At 23.8% G+C, this 25663-nt stretch overlaps 11 protein-coding genes across 11 annotated transcripts; 5 read left to right on the top strand and 6 right to left on the bottom strand.

Moving 5' to 3' along the window:
* Positions 1–200: 200 nt before the first annotated feature.
* On the bottom strand, positions 201–5784 carry DDB_G0289141 (ankyrin repeat-containing protein; the record flags this gene model as incomplete). Its single annotated transcript, XM_631286.2, has 3 exons — positions 201–4736; positions 4818–4916; positions 5008–5784. The coding sequence occupies 3 exons, from the start codon at positions 5782–5784 to the stop codon at positions 201–203; spliced, it is 5412 nt and encodes a 1803-aa protein (XP_636378.2).
* Positions 5785–6431: 647 nt separating this feature from the next.
* On the bottom strand, positions 6432–7462 carry drpp20 (RNase P protein subunit; the record flags this gene model as incomplete). The annotated part of the gene is made up of 3 exons (XM_631285.1): positions 6432–6870; positions 6978–7098; positions 7336–7462. 3 exons carry the CDS (start codon positions 7460–7462, stop codon positions 6432–6434), a joined length of 687 nt encoding a protein of 228 aa, XP_636377.1.
* Positions 7463–7655: 193 nt separating this feature from the next.
* On the top strand, positions 7656–8057 carry DDB_G0289137 (hypothetical protein; the record flags this gene model as incomplete). Its single annotated transcript, XM_631284.1, has 2 exons — positions 7656–7725; positions 7855–8057. 2 exons carry the CDS (start codon positions 7656–7658, stop codon positions 8055–8057), a joined length of 273 nt encoding a protein of 90 aa, XP_636376.1.
* An 83-nt stretch (positions 8058–8140) lies between these two features.
* bcs1lA (mitochondrial chaperone BCS1) lies at positions 8141–9406 on the bottom strand (the record flags this gene model as incomplete). Its single annotated transcript, XM_631283.1, has 1 exon — positions 8141–9406. The coding sequence occupies one exon, from the start codon at positions 9404–9406 to the stop codon at positions 8141–8143; it is 1266 nt and encodes a 421-aa protein (XP_636375.1).
* Positions 9407–9754: 348 nt separating this feature from the next.
* DDB_G0289133 (hypothetical protein) lies at positions 9755–11095 on the top strand (the record flags this gene model as incomplete). The annotated part of the gene is made up of 1 exon (XM_631282.1): positions 9755–11095. The coding sequence occupies one exon, from the start codon at positions 9755–9757 to the stop codon at positions 11093–11095; it is 1341 nt and encodes a 446-aa protein (XP_636374.1).
* A 185-nt stretch (positions 11096–11280) lies between these two features.
* DDB_G0289131 (hypothetical protein) lies at positions 11281–12381 on the bottom strand (the record flags this gene model as incomplete). The annotated part of the gene is made up of 1 exon (XM_631281.1): positions 11281–12381. The coding sequence occupies one exon, from the start codon at positions 12379–12381 to the stop codon at positions 11281–11283; it is 1101 nt and encodes a 366-aa protein (XP_636373.1).
* An 828-nt stretch (positions 12382–13209) lies between these two features.
* On the top strand, positions 13210–14178 carry DDB_G0289129 (short-chain dehydrogenase/reductase family protein; the record flags this gene model as incomplete). Its single annotated transcript, XM_631280.1, has 2 exons — positions 13210–13505; positions 13590–14178. The coding sequence occupies 2 exons, from the start codon at positions 13210–13212 to the stop codon at positions 14176–14178; spliced, it is 885 nt and encodes a 294-aa protein (XP_636372.1).
* A 305-nt stretch (positions 14179–14483) lies between these two features.
* Positions 14484–15521, top strand: DDB_G0289127 (short-chain dehydrogenase/reductase family protein; the record flags this gene model as incomplete). Its single annotated transcript, XM_631279.1, has 3 exons — positions 14484–14779; positions 14866–15002; positions 15094–15521. 3 exons carry the CDS (start codon positions 14484–14486, stop codon positions 15519–15521), a joined length of 861 nt encoding a protein of 286 aa, XP_636371.1.
* Positions 15522–15640: 119 nt separating this feature from the next.
* On the bottom strand, positions 15641–16488 carry DDB_G0289125 (hypothetical protein; the record flags this gene model as incomplete). Its single annotated transcript, XM_631278.1, has 2 exons — positions 15641–15882; positions 15963–16488. 2 exons carry the CDS (start codon positions 16486–16488, stop codon positions 15641–15643), a joined length of 768 nt encoding a protein of 255 aa, XP_636370.1.
* Positions 16489–16984: 496 nt separating this feature from the next.
* DDB_G0289123 (hypothetical protein) lies at positions 16985–22006 on the top strand (the record flags this gene model as incomplete). The annotated part of the gene is made up of 1 exon (XM_631277.1): positions 16985–22006. One exon carries the CDS (start codon positions 16985–16987, stop codon positions 22004–22006), a length of 5022 nt encoding a protein of 1673 aa, XP_636369.1.
* Positions 22007–22278: 272 nt separating this feature from the next.
* Positions 22279–24925, bottom strand: mhkB (myosin heavy chain kinase; the record flags this gene model as incomplete). Its single annotated transcript, XM_631276.1, has 5 exons — positions 22279–22422; positions 22503–23216; positions 23405–24242; positions 24339–24555; positions 24640–24925. 5 exons carry the CDS (start codon positions 24923–24925, stop codon positions 22279–22281), a joined length of 2199 nt encoding a protein of 732 aa, XP_636368.1.
* Between the last annotated feature and the right edge of the window lie 738 nt (positions 24926–25663).

Here is a 25663-nt window from a genome sequence, read left to right as displayed (position 1 = left end):
GATAATTTAAAAATAGTTTTTAAAATAGATTTTTTTTTTTTTTATTTTTTTTTTTTTTTTATTTTTTTTTTCCAACAATCACAATTAAAATGATTAATTTAATAAAAAAAAAGTTAAAAGATAATATTTTTTTTTTTTATTTATTTTTGTTTTTTTTTTTTTAGATTTTTTTTTTTTTTTTCTAATTAAAACCTCTTCTCTTATTGTTTTTGATCATAATTTTTTAAAGCCAATAAAAGATTCTCAATTAAAGCTTTTTCATTTGTATTTAAAAGGAAAGCTTCAAAACAATTAAAGATTGGTAAATAAAGAGAGAAAAGTAATTCTTTAATTCTTTTTACGGTTTGATCTGGTAATTTCTTTGTTGTTGATAAATCATCTACCAAGTATAAACATTGAGCCATAACTGAGGATTCCAAGAATTGTGTAGAATTGAGTAGTGTGGCAGGTTTAGCAATAGAAAGAGAAACGTTTGATACACTACTACCACCCATATTTTGTGGAATATTTTTTAGAGAATGTTGGGTATTGCTGAATAAACCAGTTGGAGTTGCAGATATGTTTGAGGCAAGAGGGACAAAACCACTAGCAGGGATAGAGGCTGATGGTGGAATTTTAGCAGCAAATTTACCTCCAATTCCAAATGAACTTGGAAAAGCTGGAGTTGATTGTGGTGTTGATGATCCAAAACCACCACTTGTGGCCGATCCTCCAAATGGTTGACCTGGTCCTCCAAATGATACAGCAGTACTACCAAAACCACTGCTTCCAATTGTGGTTGGTTTTGGACCTCCAAATGATTGAGCAGTGCTACCAAAGCCACCACTTGTAGCCGATCCTCCAAATGATTGACCTGGTCCTCCAAATGGTATAGCAGTACTACCAAAACCACCACTTGCAATTGGTTTTGGACCGAATGATTGACCTGGACCTCCAAATGATTGACCTGGTCCTCCAAATGATTGAGCAGTACTACCAAAACCACCACCAATCATAGTTGAACCTCCAAATGATTGAGAAGTACTACCAAAACCTCCAAAAGTTTGTGGTTGTTGTAAAGTATTTAAAATTGTAAATGAATTATCATTTACATAATTTTTCATAAAAGTTGAAGGTATTTTAGAAACAAAATTATCAGAATTATTATTTGAATTTTTACTTAATGATTGAATGATTTGTGATAATTGATTATGTAAATAAATTGGAGATAATTTGATACCAAGATTTTCAAGAGGGAAAATAGTTTTTGTCCAACCTTGAATTGTACCAATGGTTGATTTAGCAAAGTGTAAAACACTTTGACCAAAGATATTAGTTGGTGTGGTGTTAATATCTAAACCTTTTTCTTTCAACAAAGCAATGACACTCTCTGGATAAGGTGAAAGTACGGCATAATGGAACAATGAATTACCAAGTGGATCGAAACACTCTTTAAACTCTGGTAATGATAATAGTTTCTTTATTAACTCCAAGTCAGAATTGTAAACTGATTTGAATAAATATTGTTGATCATATTTAAGACTAGATGGTATTATCATTGGTGGATGAGCTAAATGCTTAGCTGGTTCGGTATTGTGAGCGGAACTAAGTAAATTCCATTGACGAAGATTTTTAACCTTATTTAAATAGCATTTAATTTTGAAAACTCTTGGTGAATGAGAAATGATACGATTGAATGCATCATTGTGATTATAGAATTTACAAAGCATAGCACATGTAAGACCATAGGAAGGATTACGTAAACTAGTACTGGCATTATTTTGTAACAAAAGTTCCAAACATTCTTTGTTACCACTAAATGAAGCATAATGAATTGGATAGTAACCAAGGTCATCAATAGTATTGACATATTGTTTATAGGTTGACAACATTGACTTCAAACTAACATTTGAACCAAAACCTGCTGCAATACTTAATAAATTATTTGAATCTATCAAGAATTGTGTTGTTGGACCATGTGAAGAAAGTGATCTTGGTGAGTAATCTGGAATATCTGAAACATCCAAATTATTAATAATTCTATACTTGTAATAATTCAAACCTTTCTTATCTGTTGTTGTTGTTGTTGTTGATGGTTGATTTAAATCATACCAAGAATTATCATTAACTGGATGAAAAGAACCAGTTAAAATTTGTTGACCTGGATTCTCTGTTATCCATTTAATTGGACCAGTGACAACATCTTGTGAATCACTATTCTCTGGTGTATGACCTTGTTTACACTTTTTACACCAACTTGCTTTACCTTCTTTTGCTTGAGTACCAACGACAATCAAATGACAATGTTTGAAGCCATGTTTCTTTTTGGCAAAGAATTGACTCTTCTCTTTGTAGTTTATGAAATTGACAGCACTATTCACTGACCAATTTTGACCATTTGGAATTTCAATTTCACTATAATCGGAAGCGCTAGCGCCACCCAAATTAAAAGATGATGGATCACCTTTACCAGTGACAAATTTAAATTCCATAATTAAGAGACGAAGTAAACCAGTTGAACCTTTACCATCACTGGAACAAATTTGACCCATTGGAATCTTACGTTTATCAAGATTTGGTACTCTGATTGAGAAACCACGGAGTGCATATTTGAATAAACGAGTTTCATAGGTTAATGATCTTCTACTCATAGAGACAATATTACAACTGGTGGTTACGGCTTTAATGGCACGTGGCATAGCATAAACATCGGTACCATCAAAACCAATGGAACAACAATCAATATCGAAACCCATTAAAACCTCAGCTGGTGATTTATAAATACGTAAAACGATTTGAACATTTCTAAAACCAGAACCACTAACAAAGGTAATTGCATATTTTGTACGAGCCATTTGAGCTTGTGGTGATTTTGATTTAATGAATTGTTCGATTTCATCGAGTTTACTATTGGCACCATCCTCTGATAAACCATAGAGGAAGATATCAATATCTGAATTTTGAAAACCTGTATTACCAATGATACCACCTTCTAATGAACAACCCAAAACTGAACCACCTGCAATAAATACATTGGACCAATTGAAACCATCAAACATATTATTACTAAATCTATTCCATTCTTGTTTAAACTTGATATCATTTGAAAATGAATGTTGTTTTGCATTGAATCCCATAATACAATCGACACCATTCACATTTGGTAATTCAGAGGTGGTTGGTTTACTTTTAAATACCTTTTCACAATGTAAATATAAATTATTCAATTTTGAATCATTACGATTATTTACAAATAATTTTCTATATTCATTTTCAGTTGAATCTTCTTGATAAATTGATTTATCACCAATTGAAATATTATTAAATGATGTCACAAATTCATTAAATTTCATTGATGATTCTAAATTTGTTGTGGCAACCGGTGTTGTTGTTGTTGTTGTTGGGAAGAATACTGATGTTGGTGGTGTTGGTACTTGTAAAGGAACAAATGTAGATATTGATGCTATTGGAACTGAAGCTACTGCTTCTTTTGTTCTCTTTTTTGGTTCTACTGCAGCTACTGGTGTTGGTATAATATTAAGTTTATTAAATGATGAAGTAATTGAAGAAACTGGATTATTATTATTATTGATATGAGAATTAATAACACCAGAAAAAGTAAATTCAATTAAATATTCTTGTCTATATTGATTAGTATTATAGATTACATATTCATTATCATGAAAATCAGATTGATTTGTTGAATTCTTTTTAATACCTAAACAACTATCGAAACCAGATGGTGGTTGAGTAAGTGAAGAGTTTATTTTAAGATGATTTGAAACTCTGCCCAAGCCAACCTTTGAAACCAATGCATATCTCTTACCATTACTCAAGGATGGATGAGCATATTTCAAAGCAGTATCAAAACCATCACCAAAGTAAATACCAGCACCAAGATAACCAAAATCAGTTCTACCTCCACCATTGTTTACAATAACCTTTGGTAATAACAAACCACGAGATAAAATACCAACGAAATTCGATGCTCTTGAACCATGAAATAATAATTTCGATGGTGATTGTAATGAATGTGACTCGACATCACCTTCCTTTTGAATTTGGTAGATATTTAAATCATTGATTCCCTCTACACCTTTTAGTAGATTCTTTACAACCGAATAATCATAAGAATATTTACCTAGGGGTGATAAATTGGTTTTTAATGCACGATATTTCATATCGAGTGCATGTTTACCAGTACCTGAAACTTTAACCACCAATAAATCTTTCATTAATTGAAGTAATTCGAATTTGGTATTCAATTGATCCAAATTTCTAATGGTATTCTTTGAGACAACATCTGAACCTCTACCAAGTTTATGTGGAATAATTGTGAAAAATTCTGAACTTAATTTCTCCAACTCTACTGATGATGGATTGGTTGTACCATTCAAATAGGTATTGATTTTTTTCAAAACAAGTTCACCATTTTCAACTTGTTCCATTGATAAGACACCCAATGGTGTTTCAATACCACGTTCAGTGATTGTAACTGAAAAACTATTTGTCAATTGAGTGGTTGCTTCAACATAAAGATTTTCAACCAATGTCTTTATTAATGGTTCTAATTGACTATCAGCTGTAATTAATGATTCTGTTGAAGTTGAACTACTAACTGATGATGAATCCAATTTAACTGGTTTATAACCTTTTTTATCACTTGTTTTTTCATTATAAATACTTGAATAAAGATCAATACCATCTTCTAAATTATCAACATATCTAACTTCTAAAGTTTTTGGTCCATCAGTTCTCTAAATTAATTATGATAATTATAAAAATTAATATATTTTGTTTTGTTTTTTTTTTTTCTAAAAATAAAAAAAAAAACTTACACCATAAGAAGTATAAACACGGTGAATTCCTTGAGAATCTTTTTGTAATTCTAAATGATAATATTTATTATTTGATGAAATACCTGTTAAATTTGTAAACTTTTTTTTTTTTTTAAAAAAAAAAAAATTATTAATAAATGTAAACTTTTTTTTTTTTTTTTTTTTTTTTTTTTTTAGTAAATTAACATACCTGTAATGTATGAGATACTAAAACCTCATAACCTATTGCAAATGATGGTTGTCTTGAATCATTTAATGGGTATAACTTGGTTGTGATTTTTTTTGGGTTAGATTTAATTTCAATTGTTGGTTTTGATTGAGTGGATGAAAATGATGAGATTGGTGTGGTGTATGATGTAGTTGAATATGATGATGATGATGATGATATTGGAGTATATGATGTGGTTGAAGATGTTGATGGGTTTGGTACAACCTTTGCAATAGTTTTCTTGGCTATGGCTTTTGGTGGTAATATTGGCAATGCTGATTCTATTGGTGTTGTAGAAGTAGTGAAGGTATTTGAGGATGACCATGATGATGATGATGATGATGGTGAGAAAGATAAAGGATTAGTTGAGGAGGTGAAAGAAACTGTACCAATTGGAGCAATAGGTTCTGGTGATTTGATTGGTGATTTGATTGGTGATTTAGAAGGTGAATCAAAGTATGAGAATGGTTTAACCTTTTTAACATTATCAAAACCAAAGTCAGATTCTCGTAAACGACTCGATTTTGAGACAGACTCTGTGATAAATTCTTCAGATACAATTGGAATATTGTAACCTTTGGCTTTCTTGTAATTGAATGAATCGGATTGAACTTCTTTTTCATCACAAACGAAATGAGTTACATTCTTTGTTAACATAAATGATACAGAACCACCATTATCTTTAATTGTTTTACTTAGAGTTTGTTTATTACTCACTGTTGATAAATAAATATTACATGATTGAAATATATTTGACATTTTTTTTTTTTTTTACTATTATTATTATTAATTATTATTATTATTTCTTTATTTACAAGTGCAAAATTTGATTTATTTAATTAAAAGCAATCAAATAGACTGTATTGAGGGAAAAAAAAAAAAAAAAAAAGAAATTAGTTTGAAAAAAGCAATGAAACAAAAAAAAAAAAAAAATATAGAAAAAAAAAAAAAAAAAAAAAATTTAAAAAAAAAAAAAAAAAAAATTTTAGTGGAAAAATATCTTGATATTTTAATTATTATTAAACACACAAAAAATATCTTTTTTAAAAAGGAAATAATAATAAATAAAAAGAAAAAAATAAAAATGAAAAAATAAAAATAAAAAAATAAAAATAAAAATAATTACTAAATAAATAAACTTTTAATATTTACTTACATTAATCTTTTTTAAAAAAAAAAAATGTATTTTAGTGAAAATAAAAAATAAAAAAAAAAAAAAAAAGATCAACGCCAAAAAAAAAATAAAAAAAAAAAAAAAAAATTAAAATTAAATGAAAATAAAAAAATCTTTAAATTTCCAGGAAGAATGATGTATTAAGGAAATAAACAATCTTATTTGAAATTTTTCCCCAAAAATTTTAGTTTTTTTTTTTTTTTTTTTTTTTTTTTTTGTTTTTATTTTTATTTTAACATGTTTCTTGAACTTTTAATTGTTGTTGTTCTCTTTGTTGTTTTTGTTGTGATTTAGCTTGTTCAACTTTTTTATCTAATTCTTGTCTCTTTAATAATTTTTTATTTTCTTTTGATTGTGAATTTGATTTCTTGCTAGTTGTTCTAAAATTGATTGGAGTTAAAGTTGTAGTGGTAGTAGTAGTTGTAGAGTTTGTTGTATTTGGATTTGTTGAAGAACCGTCATTAATAATTTTAATATGAATAGCTGATGCATGTCTAATTTTTAAAACTGGTTCTAAATCATTAACGAGTGGATCATATTGATCAATGATTTCTTCTGATGATGTTGTTGTTGATAATGTTAATCCTTCAATATCTTTTTGTAAATATAATGATAATTCAACTGCTAATGAAATTGCTGCACCTAATCCATGAATTATAATTTCTTTTTCCCTAAAATATATAAATATATATATATATTAATAAATATTGGATTTATTAAAATATATAAATATATATATATTAATAAATATTGGATTTATTATAATAATAATAATTACCTTTGATTAAATAATAAATTTTTTGCTCTTTTTACATAATATAAAAATTTGCCATTATTTGATAAATAAATTTCATTTTTCTTTGCATAAGGTCTTTGTACAACTCTTCTCATATATACATCTTTTTTTTTTTTTTTTTTTTAATAATAATAATAATAATAATAATAATAATAATAATAATAATAATAATAATAATAATAATAATATTAATAATAATAATAATAATAATAGTAATAATAATAATAATAATGATCAATGAAAAAAAAAAAAAAAAATTAATTAGTGATCGTTTTGGGATAAAAAATAAAAATAAAAAAAAAAAAAAATCTAAATTAAAAAAAAAAAAAAAAGTTTTTACATTTTGTGGGATCATTTAATAATAAAAATTCTTTATGGTCGGACATTAAATTTTCATCATCTTCATTATAATCTTCCTCTGTTTCGTCAATATTTGTTTCATTTTCTTCGAATTCAGTATCGCTCATATTTATTTTTTTTTTTTTCGTTTATTTTTTATTTTTTTATTTTTTATTTAATTTAAAAAAAAAAAAAAAAAAAAAAAATTTTCACAAAAAAACGAATTAAAAATTAAAAAAAAAAAAAAAAAAAAATAAAAATAAAAAAAATTTTAAATATTTAATTTAATAATTATAATAATATAATAATAATAATAGTTAAATGTTTAAAAGAAGTGTGTCTAGATTATTTTGTGCACCAGCACCAGCACCAGCACCAAGAAAGCAACCTGGTGTGTATTAATTCATTTATATTTTAACCGCTATATTTATTTCAATTTTATATTAACACATTATAATTTTCATTATTTGTTTAAAAAAAAAAAAAAATAATAATAATAATAAAATAATTAAAATAAAAGGTGGTAGAATTCAGCCAATTGGTGTAAATTTAAATCAATCGGTAAAAAAACAATTAAATCATTTAGAAGTATTAGAGAGAATTAAAAAACAAAGAAAAGAACAAAAAAATAATAGAAATCAAGTAGACCCAATCATTGCAAAAGCATATGAAGAATTAGAAGAAGAAGGTTTTTTTGACGATAAAAATAGAGAAGATTATTAAAGAAATAAATAAATAAAAACAAATAAATTGTACATTTTTAAAAAAAAATAAAAAAAAAAAAAACATTTATTTATTTATTTTTATTAATTTAAATTAAATGGTGTAATTGATTGAACTTCTTCAATTGCTTTTTCAGGAGAATTTATATATTTTAATAAGAAACCTTGAATTTGAGACATTGATAATTGATGGTCATGTAAATTTTCAGAGAATCTTATTGCCAATTGATTATCAGTTGGTAAATTATAGAAATGAGTGAATAATTGAGCAGCTTGAGATTTTGTTGCATTTGAAACTTTAATTTTTAAATCGATTCTACCTTCACGAATTAATGCAGAATCTAAAAGTTCAATTTTATTTGTTGTCATAAATAGAATTCTACCTTCTTGTGATGCAACACCGTCCAAAGCATTTAATAAACCAGAATAAGTTAAAGAATTGTTGTTGTTGCTATTGTTGTTGTTGCTATCGACATTGTCTCTATGAGATTTAAAAGCAGCATCGATATCTTCAATTAAAAGTATTGATTTTGGTGGTGCATTATTTAATAAATGGTTGATTTGCTTATCGTCAATATCTTTTGAAGAGAGTGACACTATGCAAATGTCGAGATTTAGTTCGCCGGCAATGGCGTTGATTAGTGACGATTTGCCGTTTCCAGGCTCACCATATAGTAAATAGCCACGACGATATGGTATGCCCCTATTACGATACCATGATTCATTGGTTATGAATGATTTGATGTCTTCAATTAGTTTAGATTTTAAGTCATCTGCTAGGATCACTGAGGATAGGGATCTGATTGAACGAGGGTTGCCAAATCTTTCCCAATTCCCATTGCCTCCGTTAATGTAGATAACAGTTTTACCGATATCTCTATTCAATGATAGAGTCATTGCCTCTTGTAATAGTTGATTGATTAATTGCGCATTTGATTTATAAGTTGATATTGAAATCGATTCGAATGGTGCACCAGCACCCATATCAAATTGTTGGTCACGAACACGATCAATCCAAATCCATTTACCTTTATAAACTATTCTATGTTTACCAACTGATGGTACTAATATTACTTTTGGGTTCTTTCCAACTAAATTGTAAACTGTCTCAGCATTTAAATGATTTGATACCTTTATTGAATCATTCTCTGATAACCAATATAGTAACCATTCAAATGATTTATCCTTACTATCTACATCAATTCTATAATAAATATTTGAATTGATTCTATTTAAAATATATTGTCCAACATTTTTAAATATATTAATACCACCACTAATTAAAAATATACCAATTCCACTACTAATACCTAATACTATACTTTTACTTTGATCTTTTAAATGATTCATTTTAATTAATTATATAAAAAAAAAAAATAAAAAAATAAAAAAAAAATAAAAAAATCTTTTTTTTTTGGCGAAAAAAAAAAAAATAAAACAAAAAACAAAAAAAAAAGGTGGGGTGTTTTTGAAAAATTGAATAACTTTATTAAGTTCAATAAAATCAATTTTAGATAAATATTAAAATAAAAAAATAAAAATCCAAATAAAAAAAAAAAATATAAAAAAAATAACGTTATTAGGAATTTTTAAAAATAAATAAACGCTTTTATTTTCACTTTTTTTTCGTTTCGTAAAAAAAAAAAAAAAAAAAAATTTTTTTTATTAATTTCTTTTTTTTTTTTTTTGTTTGAAAAAATGGATAATAATAATAATTTTTGTTTAGATCATCCAAATCAAAATTTATTATTTATTTGTGTGCAGTGTAATCATGCATTATGTTGTAGTAAATGTGTAACTCTTAAAGATTTTCATTTAACTCATTTAATTATTGAATTAAATGAAGAGAATTCAAAATCAATAATTAATCAATTCAATCAACAAACAATTCCAAAATTAAATGAATATTTAAAATTTAATGAATCATTAATTCAAAAAAATGATTTAAAATTCAAAGATTCTGAAAATCAATACAACTCAGAATTACAATCACTTTTAAATGATTTTTCAAATTTACAAAATATTTTAAAAATAATTGAAAATGATTTTAAAAATAGTTTAATTTCAAAATTTAATGAATCAACTGAAATTTATAAAAATTTTAATTCAAATTTAATTGAAAATTATAAAATAATATCAACAATTTTATCAAACAACGACAATAATAATAATAATATTAATAATAATAATAATAATATTCAAATTCTTAGAGATAATTATAATTCACAAAAAATCATTTCAAATTATTATAATATTAAATTACCAAATTATAAATCTGATCATTCTTATCATTATACATTTGAATTAATCAAACATTCCTTTGCTTCAATTATACAAAAAAAACAACAACAACAACAACAACAACAACAACAACAACAACAACAACAACAACAACAACAACAACAACAACAACAACAACAACAACAACAACAAGTCCCACCACAAATTCCTCAACAACAACAACAACAGGTCCCACCACAAATTCATCAACAAACACAAATCCAACAAATTCAAGAAAAAGAACAACAAAAAATAGAAATTATTAATAATAATAAAAAATCAATGTTAGAATGGGGTAAATTAAAATTTGAAATTTATAAAGATGGTTGTGAAATACCAAATGGTGTTATAAATCTTGCAATTGGTGAGGGTGAAAAGTTACCAAAAATAATACCATCAAGTGTATGGTGTTTATTATTAACAGATGGTTTTAATGATTCATTAGATTCATTACCATCTACAATTAAATATTTAATAATTTTCGATATCAAATTACAATTGGTTCAAGGTACAATTCCAAATTTTATTACAAGTATTGATTTTTGTGAAGGTTTTAATCAAAGAATTTCAAAAGGTGTAATACCAGATTCCGTTGAAACTTTATGTCTTGGTAATATCATTCAACCAATCGATTTCATTCCAAATTCTGTACTCCGTGTTTATAATACTACTTCTTTTAAACATTCATTACATGGTGTGTTACCAAATAGTTTAATATCAAAAGAAGGTCGTGATTATGGAAAATATAAATTTGTTTAAAAAAAAAATAAAAAAATAAAAAAACAATAAATATAAAAATATAATTATATATACAATATAAAAAAAAAAAAAAAAAAGATTTTTTTTTTATAAATTTATAATTTACATTTTTTTTATTTATAGTTTATATATTTTTTTTTTTATTTTTTTACAAGGGGGGGGGGGTTTAAATTATTTTACATGTTTTACCAATCATTATTAAGCAATGTATTAAATTCATATTTTGGTTTTTCAACAGATTCTAATAAATCACTTTTATGTTTTGAAATTCTTTTAGTAATTTGATTATCCACTTTTCCTATTTTATTATTTATTAATTCATTGTGTTCATTTAATTCTTGTGGAACTTGATGATCATAATCTTCATCTTCATCATAATCTTCATCATCATAATCTTCATCACCATCATAATCTTCATCATTTTCTAAATCTTCTTGTTCAATTATTTCATTATCTGGTACTGTATCAAAAACTTGTTGAATATCGTTATCATTATCATTTTCATTATCATTATCATTATCATTAATAATATTTTTATCATTATCATCATCATTATTAATAATAATATTTTTATCATTATCGTCATCATTATTAATAATATTATTATTATTATTATTATTATTATTATTAATATTATTATTATTATTATTATTATTATTATTATTATCATTATAATTATCATTATAATTTTCATCGTCATTTTTAATTATAATATTATGATTAATTTTATTATTATTAATATTATTATTATTAATATTATTATTATTAATATTATTATTATTAATATTATTGTTATTATTATTATTATTATTATTATTATTATTATTATTATTATTATTATTATTATTATTATTATTATTATTATTATTATTATTATTATTAATATTATTATTAATTAGTTTAATTGTTGTTGTTACTTCTATTTTTGAATTTTCATCAATTTGAGTGTTGTTTTCATTTTTATTTTTTTTTTGTTTTAAATTTAAAAATTTATTGGTTAATATTTCCAATACATCTTCCTCTATTTCACTATTTATTTCTTTAAGAGCTCTTTTTATTACATATTCCTTTGTAATATCACCAATAATACGATACATATATTTCTCATTGATTGTTGTACTTATTTCTTTTTCTCTCCAATGGCTTAAAACTAGTATTCCTTTTCCATTACCCCCATTTTTACTTTTAAAAATTTGAACCTCATTTGTTTTTTTATTTTTGATTAAATGTGGTCTTTCTTTATTATCTCGATATTCACTCTCTTTAATTAATGCTACATATTTCATTTTTATTTTTTTATTTTTTTCTATGAACTATTTTGAAAAATTAAAAAATTCAAAGTTTATTCTTAAATTTTTAATCAAAAAAAAAAAAAAAAAAAAAATTTAAAAGTTTATTGAATTTTTAATCAAAAAAAAAAAAAAAATAAAAAAAAACTCAAAAACACCCTATCAGAAATAACACAAAATAAAAAAAAAAAAAAAAGCTTTTTTAAAAATAATTTAAAAATAGATCACACCAAAAATAGGACCCAAAAATTTTTTTTCTAAAATATTAAACCACAGCACAGCACAAAAAAAAGGAAAAAATAATTATTTAAAAGAAAAAAAAAAAAAAAAAAAAAAAAAAATTGAATTTTAGGGAATAATATAACAAATAAAAATAACAACAAATAAACATTTGTTTTTTTTTTTTTTCTGGGTTTATTTTTTATAAAAATTTAATTCCAAAAAAAAAAAAAAAAAAAAAAAAAAAAAAAAAAAAAAGAAATATTTATTGGGAATATTTTTTTTAAAATATAAAAATCAAAAAATTATTTTTGGCTTTTTATTTAGGGGTGAATTCGCCATTATCTAAAAAATGACCAAAGATTTTTTTTTTTTTTTTTGTATTTAATTTTTTAATTGGATTACAAAAAATTGAAATTCCAATAGTTTTTAAAAATAAAATTAATTTTTTATATAAAAGTATTTTTTTAATTTTAATTTTTTGTTTAATTTTCTTAAAAAAAAAAAAACACAAAATTTAAAAATATATTTAATAGGTTTTATTTTTTTTTTACTTGTTTAATTAAACACACATACTCACACCAAACTTTAATTTTAATATCAAAAATGCAAGCATATTCAAATTTTAAAGTATGGTATTGTACCGGTACTTCCACAGGTTTAGGTTTGGCTGTAGTAAAGAAATTATTATCCATTCCAACTAATAAAGTTGTTGCAATCACTAGAAATCCACAAAAATTGGAAAAAGAAATTCCTGTTGAACATTTACCAAATCTCTTAGCTATTAAAGCAGACATTTCTAGTGAAGAGAGTATAAAGGAGTCAATTTCAGCAACAATGGAAGCATTCGGTAGAATTGATGTTGTTGTAAGTAATGCTGGTTGTAGTATCGCTGGTGCTGTGTAAATATATAATTTTTAATTATTTATTTTTATAATCATTTATTATTTATTATTAATATTTATTTCATTTTAAATGAAAAATAGTGAAGAAATGTCAGTTGAAGAAGTTAAAAAAGTATTTGATATAAACTTTTTTGCATCATTCATTATTGCTAGAAATGTTACACCAATTATGAGAAAACAAGGTGAAGGATTTATTATGATTGTTGGAAGTGTTTTGTCTTGGTTTTGTTTGCCAGAATATGTTGCTTACAATGCGTCAAAGTTTGCATTGAGAGGTTTGGCTTATACTTTGGGTTTGGAATTGGAGAAATTCAATATTAAGGTTATGTTATTGTCTCCAAGTGGTTTCAAAACTAGTTTCATCAATGATAATCAAGAATTTTCAAATGTTTTAATTGAAGGTTACAAAACCAAAGATGTTGTTCATTGGTTGGATAGTGTTATTAATGATGGTAGAGGTGATCCTGAAAAATTTGCTGAAGTTTTAATTGAAATGTCAACAAAGGAAAAACCCCCAAAAAATATGTTTTTTGGTACATCATCAATTGATTGGATGGAAGATGAATTTAAAAAACAAGTTGAAGAATTGAGATTAAATAAAGAAGTCTCTATTGGCACTGATTTTCCTGGTGTTGGTGATACTTTTAAATTAATACAAGATGAAAATTAATATCTTTTTTTTTTTTTAAAAAAAATAAAATAAAATAAAAAAAAAAAAAAAAAAAAGAAAAAAAAAAACAAAAAAAAAAAAAAAAAAATCAAAATCTATTTTTTTATTACAAAAAACATTTAAATCTAGGATTAGAAAAAAAAAAAAAAAAATAAAAAAAAAATAAAAAAAAAATCTTTTTTTTTAAAAAATCTTTTTTTTTTTTTTTTGACTATGGCGTTGATTTTAAAAAAAAAAAAATTTTATTTTTATTATTTTTTTTTCACTATCACCAAAAATCATCATCATAAAAAAAAAAAAAAAAAATGGAACCAATTTCAGATTTTAAAGTATGGTATTGTACTGGAACATCAACAGGTATTGGTTTATCTATTGTAAAGAAATTATTACTTCAACAAACTAATAGAGTTGTTGCAATCACTAGAAATCCACAAAAATTGGAAAAAGAAATTCCTGTTGAACATTTACCAAATCTTTTAGCCATTAAAACTGATATCACTAATGAAGAAAGTGTTAAACAATCAATTTCAAAAACAATGGAAACTTTTGGTAGAATTGATGTTGTTGTAAATAATGCTGGTGTTGGTATTATTGGTGCTGTGTAAGTTTTATTTTTATTTTAAAATAAAAATTAAAAAAAAAAAAAAAAAAAAACAATCTAATTTTATTAAACTTAATCAATTTTAGTGAAGAGTTATCAGATCAAGAATTCAGAAAAGCATTTGATGTAAACTTTTTTTCAGTTTTACATGTTTGTAGAAATGTTGCACCAATTATGAGAAAACAAAAGTCTGGTTTAATTATGAATGTTGCATCAGTGTTAGGTTGGTATTATATTTTTAAAAAAATTATCTAAACATTTTTAAATACTAATATTAAATTTAATTCTATTTTTTTTTTTCATTGATTTTTTAGCTTGGTTCACAGTTGGTGAATATGCAGCATATAATACTACTAAATATGCATTAAATGGATTAACCTCGACATTAGGCCAAGAATTAGCACCATTTGGTATTAAAGTAGTATTATTATCACCAAGTGGTTTCAAAACTAATTTCGTAAATGATAATATGGAATCTGCTAAAGTTAGAATTGAAGGTTACAAAACTGATGACCTTGCAAAATGGTTAGATGGTATTGTAAATGAAGCTAGAGGTGATCCAGATAAATTTGCTGATGCAGTTATCGCTGTCTCAAAAATGGATGAAGTCCCTAAGAACCTATTCTTAGGAACAGCAGCTGTTAATTGGATGGAAGGAGAATTTAAAAAACAAATTGATGAATTAAAATTAAATCATGAATTAACAATTTCAACTGATTTCCCAAATTTACCACCATTATAAATTAAATTAATTAAATAAAATAAAAACAAATAAAAACAAAGAATTATATTTATATATGATAGTATTATTATTATTATTATTTACAAATAAATTATAATTTTATAAAATTATAATTTAATTTATTTAAATGGTTTTTTTGTTGGAATAACTACATTTAATATTGCTTTTTCTTTAATTTCGTCTTCTATTGCTTGATAATTTGGAGAGGTTGATTCAATAATTAAATTTGTATAATAATGTAAATCATCAAGTGGACATAAATATTCTTTACCAAAATAAACTTTATAAAGTTCATAAATATATTCTTCTGCTTTTTTTCTTTTATTTTCTTTTATTTGAACTTGACCCAAGTAAACTTTTGCTAAAAAAAATAATTTAAATTAATAAAACAAAACTCTTTTTTTTTTAAATGATTTTTTTTTTTTTAACTATAAATCTTACCTTCTTTAGAAAATTTTACATGTAATTCAGCTTGATGTACAGTAAAACTATTATCTAATAAAGATTTTATTAAATATTGACTTGATGCAGGGTCACCCAATTTACCAGTATAACAAATATATAGTTCATCAACATATTCTTTAATAGTGTTTATATTTAAATTTTGCTTTACCAATTCTTTATTAAATGTATTTGTATCTTTATTATAATATTTATATATAGTTCCACCCTTATTTATATTTGAAGTATTATTTAAATTTGTTGATTCTGAAATTGAGTAAATTGGTTGTTGTTGTTGTTGTTGTTGTACTTTGTTTTTAATATGATCAGGAGTTTTATTTATTAATTTATATTCTATTGGCAATGTATTTGAAAGTGATTCGATATATAATGGTAAAGTATCGACATTTAATTGGTTACTTTCTATAAACATAACTATTGTATCTACCATTGTAGGTGGTCCTTCTTTTGTATAATAATACTGAAATAATTGTTGTATATATGTAACTATTTTATTCTTATCCATATTTTTTCCTTTCTTTCTTTCTTTTTTTTTTTAAAAATAAAACTAATAAAAAAAAAAAAAAAAAAGATTTTTTATATTTTCATATTTATATTCAAAAAATAAAAAAAAAATAAAATAAAATAAAAAAAAAAAAAAAAAAAAAATTTAAAATTCAAGATTTTCAAAGAATTTTATAAAAGGTATACCTACTACAGTTTAAAAAATTAATAATTTTCATATTTAAAAAGGAATTTAAAAGATAACAAATATATAATTGTTTTATCTTTTTTTTTTTTTTTTTTTTTAATTTATTTTTTTATTATTTTTTTTTTTTTAATTTATTTTTTTATTATTTTTTTTTTCCCAGTGTTGTTGCAATTTTAATTTTTTTTTTTCAATTATTTTTTATTTTTTATTTTTTTTATTTTTTTGCACCATCACTGTTGAATAATAAAAAAAAAGAATAAAAAGAATAAAAAGAAAAGTTATCTTCTTTTTTTTTTTTTTTTTATTAAAAATGAACCAACCAATAACAACAACAACAATAAATAATCCTCAACAACAACAACAACAAAACCATCATAATAAACCACAAATTAAAATTTATCCAAGTAAATTACATAAGGATAATAAAGGTGCAATTGATTGGAGTTGGCAAAATTTGATAGCATATGGATGTCATTCACATGTTGTTATTTTAGATCCATTCCATTTACAAGTTTTACAAACATTAGATGAACATCGATATTTTGTATCAATTGTTAAATGGTCAAATGATATTTCACCTTCAACATCATTCTTATTATCAAATAAAGAGGAGATAAATAATAGCAATAACAATAACAATAGTAATAATAACAATCTTTCAGCACCATCATCACCATCAAGTAATAGTAGTAATAGTAATAATAATAATAATAATAATAATTTAGTAAGATTAGCAACAGCAGATATCAATGGACATATTATAATATGGAATGTATTAGATGCACAAGTTTTATTATATTTACCAAATACTGAATCAAATCATAGATCATCAATAAGTGATTTATGTTGGCATCCACATGACCCGGATTTATTATTATCATTACATACTGGTTATCTAAGTCTTTGGAATGTTTCAAATGGTCAACGTATTTGGAAACGTGATATTCCAGATGGATTCAGTGGTTATTCAATTCAATTTGATCCATTTAAAAATAATCGTATATTCATTTCAACAAATTTCGGTTGCATTTATTCAATTGATGATTTATCACAACATCAATTACCTTTATTAGATTTTAAATATAGAATATCTTGTAAAAATAATCAACCAATTTTAAATAATGATTTACAACAATTATCAAATCAATGGTTATTATATAATAATAATAACAATAATAATAATAACAATACTAATAATAATAATACTAATAATAATAATAATAATAGCGGTAATAATAATAATAATATAAATTCAAATCAAAATAATTTAAATAATTCAAATCAAAATAATTTAAATAATTTAAATCAAAATAATTCAAATTTAAATTTACATTTAGATTTTTTAGAAATGAAATTTTCATTATTTAATAAAAATTTAATTTATTATGTTTTACAAAGAGAAATATTTATTTATGATTCAAATACATCACAATTATTTGGTAGTTTAATATTGGATAGAAATAAATCAAACTTTGTGAAAATATTATTATGTAAAGATAATTCAAATTTAATGTTTTCATTACATGATGATGGTAGTATTACAAGTTGGAATAAAAGAATAATTGATAATAGTACCAATAATACCAATAATGGAGTAATGTTTAGTTATGATCAAATTTGTATATCAGATTTATCACATTATCAAAAGAAAAGTAAAAAAAAGAATAATCAACAAATTATTTATTCATTTATGAATAGTCCATTATTTGAACAAACTTGTATTTCAATTTCTGGTGATGGTTGTTGTTTGAAATGGGATTTCATTTCAGAGATTAGTAGTAATGGTTCAATGAGTATTTATCAACCAAGATTACATCAGCTATCAACCAAGCCATTGAATGGTGTAATTAAATTAGCAGTTTCAGGATTTAATGAAACATTGTCATCACCAAATACTTCACTATCGGTTTATCCATTTCATAATAGATCAGGTATATCATTGATTGCAATTGGTACGGTACATGGAACTATTCAAATTGTTAATATGTCAACTTTTAAAGTTCAAAAAGAAATTTACATTTGGCCAAGACCAATCTATGGTATACGTTGGTTATCACCTGGTAGAGTTTTATGTTTTTCATTTGAGGAACATGATAAAGGAAACTATTTAAATTATATTACATCTGTTGATTTTAGATCAGGCAGAATCAAAGAATTTAGAAAAGTTAGTGGTAGTGAACCATCACCAATCAGAGGTATAAGATTATCATTCTCTAGAAAGTTTTTGGTGGTTCTTTTAAAAGATAGACCATTTGAACTATGGGAAACTAAAAGATTTACATTGTTAAGATCTTTTAAACCATTTGTTCATATAGTCGGTTTGGAATGGTTACCACCAAAAGATGATAGTGAAGTAGAGTTATCATCGGAATTCACTCGTTATGAAGCAAAAGAACAATTCACTTTTCTCCTTCAAGATGGTACTGTTAAAAGTTGTACAATCGAATCAAACTCTGTAACTTTACAAGATGTTCATGCTGATTTAGGTCCAATTCAAAGTAGTTTAGCAAGTAAAAGAGAATTCTTAGTCAGTGGTGACATAAGTGGCACAATTCATTCTTGGAATTTAATTAAAAAGAAACTTCATACATTTTCCACTCATCGTGGTCCAATTAAAAAAATTAGATTCTCACCGAATCCACAATCCTCTGAAATTATGGTATTGTTTATTAATGGTGAATTTGGTATTTGGGATTTAAATTTAAATCAACGTACTGCCGTTGGTACCTATCTATTGGAACGTGATATTAAAGCCATCGATTTCGAATGGTTAACCGAATCATCACCAATCATCGTTGGTGCTGATAATAGTATTAGAGTTTTAGATTTATCATTAAGTGTTACAAATTCAAAATTTCATTTCTCAAGTGCATTAGCCCAATCGATATACTCTCAAGATCATATGGCAAGTGGTGGCGGTGGTGGTTTTACAAATAGTAATGGTGGTTATCTTTATTCTCCAATTTTATTACCAACCATTCAATGGTTACAATTAAAGAATTTACTTTTAAATTATAGAATTCTCTTATTTTCAAACTTTTTAAATGGTATCAATTCAATCAATGATCAAGATCTTAATCGTTCCTATGATAGCTCTTATATCATTAAAGATAATAGTGAAAAAAATTCAAAATTATTATCATTTGTTGATGAAAAATTATTATCAATAATTACTCCAATTAATTCCGAATCATGTGATGATGACGATGATGGTAATAATAATAATAATAATAATGATGATGATGATGCTTCCTCATCTTTTATTTATAAATGCAATGGTTCAAGTTTGGCAGAATCAAATCTTTCAATCTCTCAATATTTTGGTGATTATAAAGAAATGGAATTTTGGAGAATTTGTATTTCCTCCTTATCAAAATTTAAAAGAGATAATAATAATTCAATAAAATCTTCATCTTTTTATAATAATGATTTAATTGAATATTATCAATCATTACCATGTTTACCAACAATTCCAATGGTTAATGATAATAATCAACAACAACAACAAAGTACAACAACTAATATAACAGCACAAACTATTACAACTAATAATAATAGTAATAATAGTAATAATATCAATAACAATAGCAATAATAATAATAATACTAATATCAATAATAATAATAATAATAATAATAATAATAATAATAATAATAATAATAATAATAATAATAATAATAATAATAATAATAATAATAATAATAATAATAATAATAATAATAATAATACTAATAATAATATAACACCAACATTAATTTCAGCATCACAAAATAATATAAGTATTTCACCAACTATAACTCCCAGTTCACCAAGTACGACCTCAACCACAACTACAAATAATACTAATACTACAAATACCGCAACAAATATATTGAAAAAGCCATTGGCTTCATTTTTTGGATTTGGTCAAAAGAGTACACCAACAACACCAACACAAACACAAACACCAACAACACCATCACCATCACCATCACCATCAAATATTGTAACACCAACTATTGTTACCACTCCAGTGATTAATCAATCTTCCAATTCTTTTACAGTTTCTCCACCTGTAACTCCTTCTAAAACAAGTATTTTATCTTCTTCTACTTCTTCTTTATTCCCACTTTTATCAAGTCAATTCCAACAACTTCAACAACATAATCAACCTTCCCAACAACAACAAACACAACCACAACCACAACAACAACAACAACAACAACAACAACAACAACCAACAACAACAACAACAATCACAACAACAACAACAACAACAACAACACAAAATCAATCAAACCCATTATCACGATCATACTCATCAGTTGCATCACAATTAAATCAATCAGTTGATATTGTAAATTCAAATGGTTCAAATACACCATTATGTTTTTCAACAAATACTAATAGTGGTGGAGATGATGATAATAACAATAGTTTACCAAATTACTATGACGTTTTATTAGAACCAAATTGTTTAAGATCTTTAGAATTGGATAGAGCAGATTCTTATGAAAAAAAGAAACCAGATTATGATTTAACAAAAAAATTAATTTCAAAGAATATTTTATTTGGTAGAAATACAAAAGCTGTAAGTTTATTATTGGACACTACACCAGATCATCCAGATTTCTTTGATCGTGCTATGAAAGCATGTGTTATCTCTGCATCAATCTCTACAGAATATTATCAAAACACTACAAAATTGATTGCCGATAATTTAATTGCCGTTGGTAAATTGGATGAAGGTGTTCAATTTTTATGTTTAATCGGTAAAACTATGGAAGCATGTAAATATTTGCAATCTTGTGATCGTTGGTATGAAGCTGCCATTCTATCGAAATCTAACCTCTCTGAAGAAGAATATTTTGTTGTGTTTAGAGCTTGGGTTATCCATTTATTGGAGACATCTGGTATTGGTTTAAATAATCAAGGAAACAAACAATCAAAACCACAAAATATTAGCCAATCCATTAGTTTACTTTTATCAATTGGTGATTTCAAAAGTGTAATTCAAATCCTATATGAAACTCAACAATGTGATATCGCTTCACTTTTAATTGATTGTTGTTTAGAAAATAATATTTTCAAAATTCCAAATTTTGATACAGACGATCAAAGTTCTCAAGAAAATGATATGACAACTTCAATTTCTATTTATTCAACCAATCAAAATAATAATAATAATAACAATAATAACTCACCAAATTCTTTAAATAATTCAGCTGGTATATCCTTTAAATTTAATCAACTAATCCAAGTTATTTTTAAAGAATATGGAAATGTATTGCACCAATTAGGTAATGACCATTCTGCTAATTATTTTTGGAAAAAAGCTGGAAGAAAATTTTAATATAAAAAAATAAAATAAAATAAAATATAAAATTTAATAACTTTATATTATAATAAAATTAATAATAATAATAATAATAATTTTACTTTATATCTTTAGTTTTTTTTTTTAATTATTTATTTAGTTTTTTTTTTTTTGGGTAAAAAATTTTTTTTTTTTCTTTTTTTTTTTTTTTTTTCTTTTTTTTTTTTTTTCTTTTTTTTTTTTTTCTTTTTTTAGATTTATATGATTATATTTTTTTTGTTCTTAATGTTTTTTTTTTTTATTTTAAATTAATTCCAACCCCAAACTCTAATACTTTGATCATGACTACAACTAATAACACATTTTTTATCTTCCCAAACTGCTAAACATTGAACGGTTGCATTATGTCCTTCCAAAGTTGTATTACATCTTAATGTTTCTAAATCCCAAATCTGAAAAAAGTAAATATATATTAGAATTATTAAATCTTTTTTTTTTTTTTTTTATAATTAAAAAAAAAAAAATTACTTACTTTAATTGTATTATCGTCACTAGCAGTAAATAATAATTTATCACAAATTACCATATGTTCAACCCATCTATCATGGCCTCTTAAAGTAGCGGAACATTCTAAACTCTTTAAATTCCAAACTCTTATAGTTTTATCATAGGAGCCACTGTAGAGATTGGTACCTAATATACAGATAGTGGTGACCCATTTAGTATGACCTTTTAGAGTGTAGTTACAACGAAAAGTTTTCAAATCCCAAACCTTGATAGTTTTATCATTTGAACCACTAAATAAATATTGACCAGATATACAAAGTGTTTTGACGGCTCTGGCATGACTTTCAAGGGTATATTTACATTCCAAAGTTTTCAAATCCCAAACTTTGATAGTTTTGTCAGAGGAACCACTAAACAAATATTTATCATTCAATAGAACCGTATGGACAGGTTTATCATGACCCTCCAAAGTAAAAATACATCTTAATTTCTTTAAATCCCAAACTTTAATTGAATGATCTGATGAACCACTAAACAAATATTGATCATTATAACAAATTGATTCAACTGGACCTTCATGACCTTTCAAGGTTTGAACACATTCCATATTTTGACTCTTATAATCATACACTCTAATTGAATTATCTGAACATCCTGTAAATAATAAATTATCACAAATACATAAATGACTTGTAACATGATATCCTTTAATAGTTTCAATTAATTTTATCGTTTCCAACTAAAAATAAAAAAACAAATAAAATTTTTAAAAAAAATTAATATTAAATTTATTACTATTATTATTATTATTATTATTATTATTATTATTATTATTATTATTATTATTATTATTATTATTATTATTATTATTATTATTATTATTATTATTATTATTATTATTATTTTTAATAATTTATAACAACTTACATTTATACTCTCTTTTTTCTTATTATTTATTAAAATTTCTGGTTTTTCTAAATCTATTGATTTTGATTTTGATCTCTCTTTATTTGTATTTAATGTATTACCATCATTTGAAACAAATAATTGTCTACTTGGCGAATCTCTATCATTTCTTTCTTTACTACCACTTGAAATTTCAACTAATGATTTTGAAATACTACTATTGTTATTATTATTATTATTACTATTATTATTATTATTATTATTATTATTATTATTATTATTATTATTATTATTATTATTATCTCTTTCAGATGTATCAGGGAAAATTAAATCTGGTCTTGGTACAGTACCACAATCACTTTTTTCAGATTTTGGATTAATTGATTGTAAATTTAAATATTGGCAAATTGCATTACATTTATGAGTATCTAAAAACTTTTCAAAACCTTTTTGACCCAAATTACCAATACCAAAACCAACACCATCATAGGTATGAATTTGTGGGTCTGTATAGTGATCACCAACACCTTGAATATCTATAATCAATAATTGATGATTTGAATGTTCATATGTGAAATGAGAGAATGATTGTGGTGTATTTCTTTCATCATTACTAACGAATCCACTATTATTATTATACTTTCTATATTGTCCTTCTACATATGGTTCTGCTCCACAAATTAAATCTGATGATGTTCTATCTACAAACTCTAAAACGCATGATTGTAAAAATTCAATCTTTTTTGGAGGTTTAAATGAATTATATTTATCTGCCCATTTCTTTGCTATCATTTGCATCTTTACATCTTCAAAATATGATGGTCTTGGTGTTGGTTTTTTACCAATCTTTGATACATATCTTTTTTTTAAAAAAAAAAAATAAAAAAAAAATAATTAATATTTATAAAGTATATATAAACTAATAAACAATAATAATTAATAATAAAATATATACCTTCCACTTGCACCAGATTTACTTAAATCCAATGTATGATAAGCTTTCCTAAATGCACCTTCAGCAAATGGTACTGGTTCAACTTTGACTAATGTTGCTGTACAGGTCCATTGAGCAGTTGTAGTATATGGGTCATATTCCCATTTAATTGCACGTTCTGATCCATCTAAAAATGCTATATTTAATGTTGGTAATAATGAATCATTTGTTGGTTTACCTAAAAATATAAATAAAAAATATAAATAAGTTAATATTAATAATCTTTTTTTTTTTTTTTTTTTTTGTTTATTTGTTTAATTACTTTTTTTAACTCTAACATATAATGTATCACCAACTTTATATTGAATATCTGCTAATGTATTACGTGCTTTAAACTTCTCAAATTTGCTGTCTGCAGTTGCACCTCCACCACTACCAGATGGTAACATCTTTCCAATTTGCAAGTCTGTTTGAGATGTACCATATGGAAATCTAAATATTTTACCTTCATGTAAGATCTTTCTAATTGCTGACACTGTTGTATCATTTGTTAATTCTGATAGTTCCACTTCCTCATCTTCATATGAAAACCAAACTTTAAATATCATCTTCTATCTTCTTATATATATATATTTTTTTTTTGTGTGTATATAATATAATAATTTAAAATATTTGGTTTATGATGATGATTCTATCTTTTGTTTTTTTGTGTGTACTTAATTCTTATTTTTTTTTAAATGTTTAGCCTTATTGATTTATGATATTTATATTATTTTTGTTTTTTATTTGTTGTACACTATTTTTATATATATATGTGTGTTTTTTTTTTTTTTTTTCCTTTTTTTTTTTTTTTTTTTAAATTTTATTTTTTTTTTTAATTTATTTTTTAATTTTTATAAATATATTATTACTGTAACTATTAATTTATTTTTTTTTACTATTATCTAGTACTATTACTTATTACTACTACAACTACAATTATCTCTATTTTAGAGTTTTATTTTACTTTATTTTTATTTTAATATATATATATATTGGTGAGCTGTTATATTTGAGGTTAAAAAAAAAAAAAAAAAAAAAAAAAAAGGTGGTATTGTATCTATATTATATTATTTTGTTTGTTATTTTTTTTTATCTTTTCTCTAAGTTTTATAAACATAAATATATTTTATATATTTTAATTCTTTTGTTTCTTTAAATAACCTAAGGAAATTTTTTTTTTATTTAATATATTTTTTTTTTTTTTTTTTTTTTAAGTGGTTGCATATAAAAATAACTAACTGGTTGATCAAAAAAAAAAAAAAAAAAAAAAAAAAAAAAAAAAAAAAAATTTAAAAATTTAATTG

Source organism: Dictyostelium discoideum, assembly GCF_000004695.1.
Source record: "Dictyostelium discoideum AX4 chromosome 5 chromosome, whole genome shotgun sequence".
Classification (NCBI taxonomy): domain Eukaryota; phylum Evosea; class Eumycetozoa; order Dictyosteliales; family Dictyosteliaceae; genus Dictyostelium; species Dictyostelium discoideum.
This window is presented reverse-complemented; position numbering and strand designations above follow the sequence as displayed.